Raw genomic sequence first — 13,922 nt, 5'->3', positions numbered from 1 at the left:
GACACATACTGTAACATGGACTCAGACACATACTGTAACATGGACTCAGACACATACTGTAACGTGGACTCAGACACACACTGTAACATGGACTCAGACACATACTGTAACATGGACTCAGACACATAATGTAACATGGACTCAAAAACATACTGTAACATGGACTCAGACACACACTGTAACATGGACTCAGACACATACTGTAACATGGACTCAGACACATACTGTAACGTGGACTCAGACACATACTGTAACATGGACTCAGACACACATGGACTCAGAAACATACTGTAACATGGACTCAGACACACACTGTAACATGGACTCAGACACATACTGTAACATGGACTCAGACACATACTGTAACATGGACTGTAACATGGACTCAGACACATACTGTAACATGGACTCAGACACATACTGTAACACACACACATACTGTAACATGGACTCAGACACATACTGTAACGTGGACTCAGACACATACTGTAACGTGGACTCAGACACAACTGTAACGTGGACTCAGACACACACACACTGTAACGTGGACTCAGACACATACTGTAACATGGACTCAGACACATACTGTAACATGGACTCAGACACACACACATACTGTAACATGGACTCAGACACATACTGTAACATGGACTCAGACACATACTGTAACATGGACTCAGACACATACTGTAACATGGACTCAGACACATACTGTAACATGGACTCAGACACACACACATACTGTAACATGGACTCAGACACATACTGTAACATGGACTCAGTCACACACACATACTGTAACATGGACTCAGAGACACACTGTAACGTGGACACAGACACATACTATAACATGGACTCAGACACACACACATACTGTAACATGGACTCAGACACACACTGTAACATGGACTCACACACATACTGTAACATGGACTCAGACACATACTGTAACATGGACTCAGACACATACTGTAACATGGACTCAGACACACAAAGATACTGTAACATGGACTCAGACACATACTGTAACATGGACTCAGACACATACTGTAACATGGACTCAGACACACAAAGATACTGTAACATGGACTCAGACACACACTGTAACATGGACTCAGACACACACTGTAACGTGGACTCAGACACATACTGTAACATGGACTCAGACACACACTGTAACATGGACTCAGACACACACTGTAACATGGACTCAGACACACAAAGATACTGTAACATGGACTCGTACTGCATGTTATTGTTATTCGTCATTTCCTGTGTATTGATTTCTCGTCACTATTTCTACTTTGTATCTTTATCTCTGCGTTGTTGGAAAAGGACCCGTAAGTAAGACTTCTCACTGTTAGTCTACTGTTCTTTACCAAACATGTGATCGATGACGTTTGATTTGATTTTGTGTGTGTGTTACAGAGCTTCAGGAGAGATCTGAGGGCCAAGGGCCCGGTGGTTAACGGGGCTCTGGACCAGGTTCAGATCTTCCTGTCTGAACTGCCTGCTGAGAGGGAGCCTCAGCCTGTCCAGAGAGGTGAGTAGGACACACTGTTAGCCTGCTGAACTAAAGCCTAGGTATTAATTCATGGACTTAACGCGAGTCTAAAGAAAGGTTACTCATCACACACTGATAAACACCAACAGATACACTCATCCTGCCCACGGACACCAACACTCATTGTTACCTAGTTATAATAAACATGAACATTACTGCTCATGTAACTGACCAGATACAAAGCAGAGAGAACCTGTTTCCCCCGGTCTAATTCTCCCTACTTTTGCTTTTTTTAATACTGAATGTTATCAGATCTTCAACCAAAGCCTAATATTAGATAAAGGGAACCTGAGTGAACAAATAACACAACGATTAATTCATTTCTTTCATAAACAATTTTATGCAACACCTAATGCCCCCTTGTGTGAGAAAGTAATTGCCCCTTTACACTCAATAACTGGTTGTGCCTTTAGCTGCCATGACTCCAACTAAACGCTTCCTGTAGTTGTTGATCAGACTCACACATCGCTGTGGGGATGCTTTGCTGCCTCAGGACCTGGACAACTTGCCTTAGTAGAAGGGACCGTGAATTCTGCTCTGTATCAGAGAATTGTACAGGAGAACGTCAGGCCATCCGTCTGTGAGCTGACGCTGAAGCATAGCTGGGTCATGCAGCAAGACAATGATCCAAAACACACAATCAAGTCTACATGAAAATGACTTAAAAAAACAAGACATTTGAAATTTTGGAAAGGCCTAGTCAAAGTACAGACCTAATCCCAATTGAGATGTTGTGGCAGGACTTGAAATGAGCTGTTCACGCTTGTAAACCCACACATGTAACTGAGTTACAGCAGTTCTGCATGCAAGAGTGGGTCAACATTCCTCCACAGCGATGTGTGAGTCTGATCAACAACTACAGGAAGTGTTTGGTTGGAGTCATTGCAGCTAAAGGTGGCACAACCAGTTATTGAGTGTAAAGGGACAATTACCTTTTCACACAGGGGAATTGGGTGTTTTTTGTTATTTGTTCACACAGGTTCCCTTTATTTAATATCAGTTTTTGGTTGAAGATCTGATAACATTCAGTATCAAAAATGTGCAAAAATAGAGAGAATCAGAGATGAGGCCAATACTTTTTCACAGCAGTGTCTCAGTTGACTGACATGTTTCCCTGAGTGGGCAGAACTCTACTAACCATCATCTGATTATGACTAAGTTCATAACATCAGCTGACTTGACAGCCAGTTCGGGCTCTGTGATTGGCTCACGGGGTTCTGTTTATAAAACAGAGGAACAGTAAGCCCAGGAGTTTTATTCCACTACTATTTTGGTGGTCTAAGATCAGCATTTTCCAATAAAAGGTGTAGAAATGAGAAGACGCCATGCCCTGCTGTTTCAGTTGGGTTCCTTATTAAACAGCCTGCTCCCGTTTGTTCCCAAACATGCTGAGTGTGACCTCTTTGCCATAGCAACTGCCTGGCAACCCGTAGTGAGGGAAACTCTTGAACTCTTGCTGCTTATTCAATTCAATGGGCTCCAATGTGTTTTCCTCAGGTGTGGGATTATTTTTTGCTAAACCATGAGCCCTATAGTCTAAGTGATGTTTGAGCCTATATGTGATGAGGTCGGAAAGGATTTAGGATGATTTTTTGCCCTATAGTCTAAGTGATGTTTGAGCCTATATGTTGATGAGGTTGGAAAGGATTTAGGATTATTTTTTGCTAAACCATGAGCCCTATAGTCTAAGTGATGTTTGAGCCTATATGTGATGAGGTCGGAAAGGATTTAGGATTATATTTTGCCCTATAGTCTAAGTGATGTTTGAGCCTATATGTTGATGAGGTCGGAAAGGATTTAGGATGATTTTTTCCCTTATAGTCTAAGTGATGTTTGAGCCTATATGTGAAGAGGTCGGAAAGGATTTAGGATTATTTTTTGCCCTATAGTCTAAGTGATGTTTGAGCCTATATGTTGATGAGGTTGGAAAGGATTTAGGATGAGCCCTATAGTCTAAGTGATGTTTGAGCCTATATGTGATGAGGTTGGAAAGGATTTAGGGCTGATCAAGAAAATTAAACAACCAAATCACTTTCAAAAAGTAATAATCCAGAGTTTGAATTTCAATCTTATAAGTAGTTTATAATCTTAGTATAAATTAGGATTGTTGTGTCAGGTCATTATACAATCCGATAACTCCTTAATTTCTATCAAACCTGATCCTTCCCAGAGGGGACCCAAAATGAATCAAACCATTTCTTTCTGTCCGGTCAGACATCAGTCCAGAGGAGCGTGCCCAGAACGTGGGGCGTGTCCTGCGAAAGGAAGCAGAGGATGTGGCGTCTGGGTGGGAGGGGCTTAACGAGGAGGCCGCTGATTGGCAGAGGAGGCTGGAGCTGGCTCTGGATAGGCTGTTGGAGCTTCAGAAGGCCCAGGACCAGCTGGAGCTGAGGCTGAGCCAGGCTGAGATGGTGAAGGAGGCCTGGGAGCCTGTAGGAGACCTGCTCATAGACTCACTACCTGAACACATCGACAGGGTCAAGGTGAGAGACACACAAACACATGCACCCTAATTTAACAGATAGAAAGAGTCAAGGTGAGAGACACACAAACACATGCACCCTAATTTAACAGATAGAGTCAAGGTGAGAGACACAAACACATGCACCCTAATTTAACAGATAGATAGAGTCAAGGTGAGAGACACAAACACATGCACCCTAATTTAACAGATAGAGAGAGTCAAGGTGAGAGACACACAAACACATGCACCCTAATTTAACAGATAGAGAGAGTCAAGGTGAGAGACACACAAACACATGCACCCTAATTTAACAGATAGAGAGAGTCAAGGTGAGAGACACACAAACACATGCACCCTAATTTAACAGATAGAGAGAGTCAAGGTGAGAGACACACAAACACATGCACCCTAATTTAATAGATAGAGTCAAGGTTAGAGACACAAACACATGCACCCTAATTTAACAGATAGATAGAGTCAAGGTGAGAGACACACAAACACATGCACCCTAATTTAATAGATAGAGAGACACAAACACATGTCAGAAGAGTCAAGGTGAGAGACACAAACACATGCACCCTAATTTAACAGATAGAGAGAGTCAAATCAAATCAAATCAAATGTATTTATATAGTACATCAGCTGATATCTCAAAGTGCTGTACAGAAACCCAGCCTAAAACCCCAAACAGCAAGCAATGCAGGTGTAGAAGCACGGTGGCTAGGAAAACTTTAGGAAGAAACCTAGAGAGGAACCAGGCTATGAGGGGTGGCCAAGGTGGAGATTATAACAGAACATGGCCAAGATGTTCAAATGTTCATAAATGACCAGCATGGTAATTTAAGGCAGAACAGTTGAAACTGGAGCAGCAGCATGGCCAGGTGGACTGGGGACAGCAAGGAGTCATCATGTCAGGTAGTCCTGGGGCATGGTCCTAGGGCTCAGGTCAGTTGAAACTGGAACAGCAGCATGGCCAGGTGGACTGGGGACAGCAAGGAGTCATCATGTCAGGTAGTCCTGGGGCATGGTCCTAGGGCTCAGGTCCTCCGAGAGAGAGAAAGAAAGAAAGAGAGAAGGAGAGAATTAGAGAACGCACACTTAGATTCACACAGGACACCGAATAGGACAGGAGAAGTACTCCAGATATAACAAACTGACCCCAGCCCCCACACATAAACAACTGCAGCATAAATACTGGAGGCTGAGACAGGAAGGGTCAGGAGTCACTGTGGCCCCATCCGAGGACAGACAGGGCCAAACAGGAAGGATATAACCCCACCCACTTTGCCAAAGCACAGCCCCCACACCACTAGAGGGATTTCAACCACCAAGAGACAAGGCTGAGTATAGCCCACAAAGATCTCAAGGGGGGCGCCAACCCAGACAGGATGACCACAACAGTGAATCAACCCTAACTCAGGTGACGCACCCCCTCCAGGGACGGCATGAGAGAGCCCCAGTAAGCCAGTGACTCAGCCCCTGTAATAGGGTTAGAGGCAGAGAATCCCAGTGGAAAGAGGGGAACCGGCCAGGCAGAGACACATGCTCCAGAGCCTTTCCGTTCACCTTCCCACTCCTTTAACAGACCCATGAAGAGATGAGTCTTCAGTAAAGACTTAAAGGTTGAGACCGACTGACAAGGCAGACCGTTCCATAAAAATGGAGCTCTATAGGAGAAAGCCCTGCCTCCAGCTGTTTGCTTAGAAATGGGACAATTAGGACAGATAGCGACGTGTAGGTATGTACGGCAGGACCAAATCAGAGAGATTAGAGCAAGCTCATGTAATGCTTTGTAGTTTAGCAGTAAAATGAAATCAGCCCTTGCTTTGACAGAAAGCCAGTGTTAACTGGAGTAATATGATCAAATTTGTTGGTTCTAGTCAGATTCTAGCAGCCGTATTTAGCACTAACTGAAGTTTATTTAGTGCTTTATCCGGTAGCCGGAAAATAGAGCATTGCAGTAGTCTAACCTAGAAGTGACAAAAGCATGGATTAATTTTTCTGCATCAACAGAAAGATTTTTGCTGTCAAGGTGAGTCAAGGTGAGAGACACACAAACACATGCACCCTAATTTAACAGATAGAGTCAAGGTGAGAGACACACAAACACATGCACCCTAATTTAACAGATAGAGAGAGTCAAATCAAATCAAATCAAATGTATTTATATAGCCCTTCGTACATCAGCTGATATCTCAAAGTGCTGTACAGAAACCCAGCCTAAAACCCCAAACAGCAAGCAATGCAGGTGTAGAAGCACGGTGGCTAGGAAAAACTCCCTAGAAAGGCCAAAACCTAGGAAGAAACCTAGAGAGGAACCAGGCTATGAGGGGTGGCCAGTCCTCTTCTGGCTGTGCCGGGTGGAGATTATAACAGAACATGGCCAAGATGTTCAAATGTTCATAAATGACCAGCATGGTCGAATAATAATAAGGCAGAACAGTTGAAACTGGAGCAGCAGCATGGCCAGGTGGACTGGGGACAGCAAGGAGTCATCATGTCAGGTAGTCCTGGGGCATGGTCCTAGGGCTCAGGTCAGTTGAAACTGGAACAGCAGCATGGCCAGGTGGACTGGGGACAGCAAGGAGTCATCATGTCAGGTAGTCCTGGGGCATGGTCCTAGGGCTCAGGTCCTCCGAGAGAGAGAAAGAAAGAAAGAGAGAAGGAGAGAATTAGAGAACGCACACTTAGATTCACACAGGACACCGAATAGGACAGGAGAAGTACTCCAGATATAACAAACTGACCCCAGCCCCCCGACACATAAACAACTGCAGCATAAATACTGGAGGCTGAGACAGGAAGGGTCAGGAGACACTGTGGCCCCATCCGAGGACACCCCCGGACAGGGCCAAACAGGAAGGATATAACCCCACCCACTTTGCCAAAGCACAGCCCCCACACCACTAGAGGGATATCTTCAACCACCAACTTACCATCCTGAGACAAGGCTGAGTATAGCCCACAAAGATCTCCGCCACGGCACAACCCAAGGGGGGGGCGCCAACCCAGACAGGATGACCACAACAGTGAATCAACCCACTCAGGTGACGCACCCCCTCCAGGGACGGCATGAGAGAGCCCCAGTAAGCCAGTGACTCAGCCCCTGTAATAGGGTTAGAGGCAGAGAATCCCAGTGGAAAGAGGGGAACCGGCCAGGCAGAGACAGCAAGGGCGGTTCGTTGCTCCAGAGCCTTTCCGTTCACCTTCCCACTCCTGGGCCAGACTACACTCAATCATATGACCCACTGAAGAGATGAGTCTTCAGTAAAGACTTAAAGGTTGAGACCGAGTTTGCGTCTCTGACATGGGTAGGCAGACCGTTCCATAAAAATGGAGCTCTATAGGAGAAAGCCCTGCCTCCAGCTGTTTGCTTAGAAATTCTAGGGACAATTAGGAGGCCTGCGTCTTGTGACCGTAGCGTACGTGTAGGTATGTACGGCAGGACCAAATCAGAGAGATAGGTAGGAGCAAGCTCATGTAATGCTTTGTAGGTTAGCAGTAAAACCTTGAAATCAGCCCTTGCTTTGACAGAAAGCCAGTGTAGAGAGGCTAGCACTGGAGTAATATGATCAAATTTTTGGTTCTAGTCAGGATTCTAGCAGCCGTATTTAGCACTAACTGAAGTTTATTTAGTGCTTTATCCGGGTAGCCGGAAAATAGAGCATTGCAGTAGTCTAACCTAGAAGTGACAAAAGCATGGATTAATTTTTCTGCATCATTTTTGGACAGAAAGTTTCTGATTTTTGCTGTCAAGGTGAGTCAAGGTGAGAGACACACAAACACATGCACCCTAATTTAACAGATAGAGTCAAGGTGAGAGACACACAAACACATGCACCCTAATTTAACAGATAGATAGAGTCAAGGTGAGAGACACACAAACACATGCACCCTAATTTAACAGATAGAGTCAAGGTGAGAGACACAAACACATGCACCCTAATTTAACAGATAGAGTCAAGGTGAGAGACACAAACACATGCACCCTAATTTAACAGATAGAGTCAAGGTGAGAGACACAAACACATGCACCCTAATTTAACAGATAGAGTCAAGGTGAGAGACACAAACACATGCACCCTAATTTAACAGATAGAGAGAGTCAAGGTGAGATTGGATACAGATGATATTTTTCTTTATTTTTCATTTGGGTCCCCATTAGCTGATTCCTGGCTTAAAGGGATACTTTCAGATGTTGGCAACGATGCCCTTTATCTACTTCACTAGGAAGTTTGAGGTAGTTTTGATAGCCAATGCTAATTAGCATTAGCACAGTGACTGGAAGTCTATGGGTATCTGCTAGCATGCAAGCAGATACCCATAGACTTCCAGTCATTGCGCTAATGCTAGTTAGCAACTTCCTTCAAACCGCACGCAGAGACGCATCTGACTCTGGCAAAGTACTGTAGATAAAGGGCCTCATTACCAAAATCCCCAAGTATCCTGAGGTCAAATGAACATCTCTCCAGCTGATGTCTTAATGACCACCAGTCTTCCTGAGGTCAAATGTACACATCTCTCCAGCTGATGTCTTAGTGACCACTAGTCTTCTTGAGGTCAAATGAACATCCCTCTCCAGCTGATGTCTTAGTGACCACAAGTCTTCCTGAGGTCAAATGAACATCCCTCTCTAGCTGATGTCTTAGTGACCACTAGTCTTCCTGAGGTCAAATGAACATCCCTCTCCAGCTGATGTCTTAATGACCACCAGTCTTCCTGAGGTCAAATGTACACATCTCTCCAGCTGATGTCTTAGTGACCACTAGTCTTCCTGAGGTCAAATGAACATCCATCTCCAGCTGATGTCTTAGTGACCACTAGTCTTCCAGAGGTCAAATGTACACATCTCCCCAGCTGATGTCTTATTGACCACTAGTCTTCCTGAGGTCAAATGTACACATCTCTCCAGCTGATGTCTTAGTGACCACTAGTCTTCCTGAGGTCAAATGAACACATCTCTCCAGCTGATGAAAGTGTATAAGGGGTACCGTGTGTGTTCTCTAGGGAGTGTATGAAGGTACAGTAATTGGTCCACCACTCCATCTTCAATGTGTGTGTGTGTGTGTGTGTGTGTGTGTGTGTGTGTGTGTGTGTGTGTGTGTGTGTGTGTGTGTGTGTTTGCTGCAGGCGTTCCAGGCAGAGATAGCTCCTATCAAAGACGATGTGAGTCACGTCAACAACCTGGCCTCTACCTTCGGCCCTCCTGACCTCGTCCTCTCACGACCCAACCTGGACAGACTGGATGACCTCAACACACGCTGGAGGATGCTACAGGTAAACACACACAGTTCTCTATGAAGCACAGCACCCTGACCTCATTAAAAATGACCTCGAGGAGCGTCCGTCCCATCGTCAGATTGTCAGGTTGTCCTGAGTCTAACACAGAGACAGTGAGGTCAGGTTGTCCTGAGTCTAACACAGAGACAGTGAGGTCAGGTTGTCCTGAGTCTAACACAGAGACAGTGAGGTCAGGTTGTCCTGAGTCTAACACAGAGACAGTGAGGTCAGGTTATCCTGAGTCTAACACAGAGACAGTGAGACCCCTCTATCCCTGCCTCGCTCTTTCCCTGAGACTCCTCTATCCCTCTCTCCCTAACTGAGACCCCTCTATCCCTCCCTCCCTCCCTGAGACCCCTCTATCCCTCCCTCCCTGAGACCCCTCTATCCCTCCCTCCCTGAGACCCCTCTATCCCTCCCTCCCTCCCTGAGACCCCTCTATCCCTCCCTCCCTGAGACCCCTCTATCCCTCCCTCCCTGAGACCCCTCTATCCCTGCCTCCCTCTTTCCCCGAGACTCCTCTATCCCTCTCTCACTCCCTGAGACCCCTCTATCCCTCCCTCCCTCCATGAGACCCCTCTATCCCTCCCTCCCTCCCTGAGACCCCTCTATCCCTCCCTCCCTGAGACCCCTCTATCCCTCCCTCCCTGAGACCCCTCTATCCCTCCCTCCTCCTCTCATTCTCTCCCTCCCTGCCTCTGTCTTGTGTGTGTGTGTGTGTGTGTGTGTGTGTGTGTGTGTGTGTGTGTGTGTGTGTGTGTGTGTGTGTGTGAGACGCTGTGTGAGAGCTGCCATATGGTCCTGTCTCCAGGTGTCCATCTCCTTCACACTCCTCTTTATCTCTCCTTCATTCTCTCCCTCTTCCACTCTGCATCCCTCTCTCCCTCCCTGAGACCCCTCTATCCCTCCTTCTCTCATTCTATCCCTCCCTGCCTGAGATGAAAGCAGGGGAGAGAGGGATGCAGAGTGGAAGAGGGAGAGAATGAAGGAGAGATAAAGAGGAGTGTGAAGGAGATGGACACCTGGAGACAGGACCATATGGCAGCTCTCACACAGCGTCTCTCACACACACACACACACACACACACACACACACACACACACACACACACACACACACACAACCAGCTGTTCCTGCTGACACCCATCATGTCTACTGAAGGAAGTTGAGGTGACTGGAACCTCACTGACACCATAGCAACAACGCTGTTAGTTTGTCCCACTCTGTTGCCGAGGACAACAAGCCTTTTTACCTAACTGCCCCCCTCTTTATGCACTGAAAGGGTCACACACACACATACACACACCACACACACACACACATCACACACACCACACACACACACACACATATCAAGTGTCTGAAAGAAAGGGGTTGATTGGGCTGGGTGCTGCGATACAGATGCCATTCATAATTACTGCTGCAAAACAATCTTAAACAATTTTGACCCCCCCATCATCACCAGGTTTCCATGGGAACGTGTAAAAAGTCAGGGGGTGGAATGGCGGTGGATGAGTTGGGGGATGTGTCTGAGGTAACGGTTCTGTTTCAGCAGGACTCATCACATATCACTCCTCCATCAGACTCCATTACAACACTGCTATGGCTGTATCTGTATTGGCCCAAACATCTCACAGGCTACCGCAGTCCATCTCACACCATCACACACACACACCATCACACACACACACCATCACACACCATCACACACACACACACACACACACACACACACATCACACACCACACACACACACACATCCACACACACACACACACACACACACACACACACACAAACACATCCACACACACAAACACAAACACATCCACACACACACAAACACATGCACACACACACACACCATCACACACACACACATGCACACACACAAACACACAAACAGACACACACACACACACTCATGCACACACATGCACACACACACAAACACATGTGCACACACACACAGAAAAACAACACTTGCCTCATACCATAATGTACTTTACCACCAAACATAAGTGCAAATGTGTACCCAGTACAACACTGTTATAAACACACACACTGCCTATGGTGTCAAACATATGTGTCATATTTCTTTGTGATAGAATCAGTCCGCTGAGCCTCCCCATCTCATCCATAGACATGGTCAGTGTGGTCTGTGCAGAGAGCAGAGTACATTACAGTCAGCCAGCCTTAGCTGCACCAGAGCTAAAGCCCAGTCACAGTGCTCTGCTCTTAGATAACAGACATGCTTAGTCACAGTCAGTCACCGTCACTGCTTCTCCATGACCACAATATGACATTATACCACACAGCTTTGATCTCTGTCCTCTCGCTGAACAGCTTTTATCATGTACTGTACACTCTTAGAAAACAGGTTCCAAAGGGGTTCTTCGGCTGTCCCATAGGAGAACCCTTTTGGGTTCCATGTAGAACCCTCTGTAGAAAGGGTTCTACATGGAACCCAAAAGGATTATATCTGGAACCAAGAGAGCAATCAAAAAAGGTTATTTAAAGGGTTCTCCTATGGGGTCAGCCCGAAGAACCCTTTTAGGCCCTAGAAAGCACATTTCTTTCTAGGAGTGTAGTGTGTCTCTGTCTGTTCTCTCTCATATCTCTCTCTTCTACCCAGCTCTGTTCTCCTCTTTCTGATTATACCTGTTCTTGTTCCTTGTTCCCTGTGGCATATTGAAACACTCTCTTTTACTCCTATCGCTCTTCCCATCTCTTCTCCTATCTCTCTCCCCAATCTCTTCTCCTATCTCTCTCCCCAATCTCTTCTCCTATCTCTCTCCCCAATCTCTTTTCCTATCTCTTCTCCTATCTCTCTCCCCAATCTCTTCTCCTATCTCTCTCCCCAATCTCTTCTATCTCTCTTCCCAATCTCTTCTCCTCTCTCTCCCCAATCTCTTCTCCTATCTCTCTTCCCAATCTCTTCTCCTATCTCTCTCCCCAATCTCTTCTCCTATCTCTCTCCCCAATCTCTTCTCCTATCTCTCTCCCCAATCTCTTCTCTTATCTCTCTCCCCAATCTCTTCTCCTCTCTCTCTCTCCCCAATCTCTTCTCCTCTCTCTTCTCCTATCTCTCTCCCCAATCTCTTCTCCTATCACTCTCCCCAATATCTTCCTCCTCTCCCATCTCTCTCTCCTTTTTCTCTCTCTCTCTCTGATCCCTCCTCTCTCTCTCTCTCTCTGGCTCTCTCGCTCTCTCTCTCTGGCTCGTCCTCTCTCTCTCTGGCTTGTCCTCTCTCTCTCTGGCTCCTCCTCTATCTCTCTGGCTCCTCCTCTATCTCTCTGGCTCCTCCTCTCTCTCTGTCTCCTCCTCTCTCTCTGGCTCCTCCTCTCTCTCTCTGGCTCCTCCTCTCTCTCTCTGGCTCCTCCTCTCTCTGGCTCCTCTCTTCTCAGATCTCCATCAAAGACCATCTGAAGCAGCTGACAGATGCTCAGAGGGACTTTGGCTCTCTGCAGGGTGAGTTTCTGTCTGTCTCAACTCTCTCTCTCTCACACACACACACACACACAGACAGACAGACAGACAGACAGACAGACAGACAGACAGACAGACACACATACCGTCTTGATTCTGTAAAGACATACATGATTCCTTAGTAAATACTGACAGAATTTATACAGTGAAATCAACAGAACCACATCCATATGTCTGGCTGTACACACGTTGAGACAGAGCTCCTCTGGGAGGGATTTAACCTTGTCATCCCTGACTCTTCTAATCCTGTCACTGTCTACAGGTTCTGTTCAAGGTCCATTTGAGCAGGCGGTCTCACCCAATAACGTGCCCTACTACATCAAGTGAGTACCTTGTGCCTAGCTGTAGGTTTACTGCTGTTTGTCTGCTGAGAGTAACACAACCTAGCAACAATAGTAGTGTCTGCAACTTAAATACACCAATAACTTCACCAATAACTTCACACTAATGCTAGTGAGAATAAATAAGTCCTAACTTTGACATCATGAGGTCCTGTTGAAGATAATGGGCAGAAAAAGCCAGACTTCTATGATAGCGTCCCTCATCAGAACGCGGTGAACTTATTGACCAACAGACCAATGAGGTCATCATAGGTTGGTGTTCTTGAATCAATAACTCAAGGGTTAACTTTATTAACTCTGTTATTCTCCGTTCCACCTTGTCACTATCTAGCAGACTGTTAGTGGTGTGGGGCGTCTGAGATGAGATGGTATATCTGTCTGCTGGTTCCTGGATGGAACTAGTCCTAATCAAAGAGAACCATGCAGCTCTCCCAAAAGATTGGCTGCTGGGTAAAACCCTCCAAATTCAGACAAAGAGGGTTTGCCCTCAAAAATATGTCACATAAAGCTTACTTCATTATTTTATGTTTAGAATTTGTTTTAGTGCATCAGGGATAGCATACACAGACGTTTCAGTTTTACAGCCTTCTTCAGTGTGTAGGTAGTCCTAATCCTAGTTCTAATCTTAGTCCTAATCCTAGTTCTAGTCCTAATCCCAGTCCTAGTTCTAGTCCTAATCCTAGTTCTAATCCTAGTCCTAATCCCAATCCTAGTTCTAGTTCTAGTCCTAATCCTAGTCCTAATCCCAGTCCTAGTTCTAATCCCAGTTCTAGTCCTAATC

The 13,922-nt window shown here is 46.0% G+C and overlaps 1 protein-coding gene across 1 annotated transcript in view; it reads left to right on the top strand.

Annotated features, from left to right (window-relative positions):
- The window catches only part of LOC115117475 (dystrophin-like), a 214,835-nt gene that overhangs the window by 130,620 nt on the left and 70,293 nt on the right, over positions 1 to 13,922 (top strand). Inside the window, 5 exon segments of the mRNA XM_065022730.1 lie at positions 1,429 to 1,543; positions 3,779 to 4,047; positions 9,159 to 9,305; positions 12,719 to 12,782; positions 13,063 to 13,123. Coding sequence (XP_064878802.1) covers positions 1,429 to 1,543; positions 3,779 to 4,047; positions 9,159 to 9,305; positions 12,719 to 12,782; positions 13,063 to 13,123 — 656 coding nt within the window.

The sequence above is a fragment of the Oncorhynchus nerka genome, linkage group LG2 (genome assembly GCF_034236695.1).
Source record: "Oncorhynchus nerka isolate Pitt River linkage group LG2, Oner_Uvic_2.0, whole genome shotgun sequence".
Lineage (NCBI taxonomy): Eukaryota > Metazoa > Chordata > Actinopteri > Salmoniformes > Salmonidae > Oncorhynchus > Oncorhynchus nerka.
This window is presented reverse-complemented; position numbering and strand designations above follow the sequence as displayed.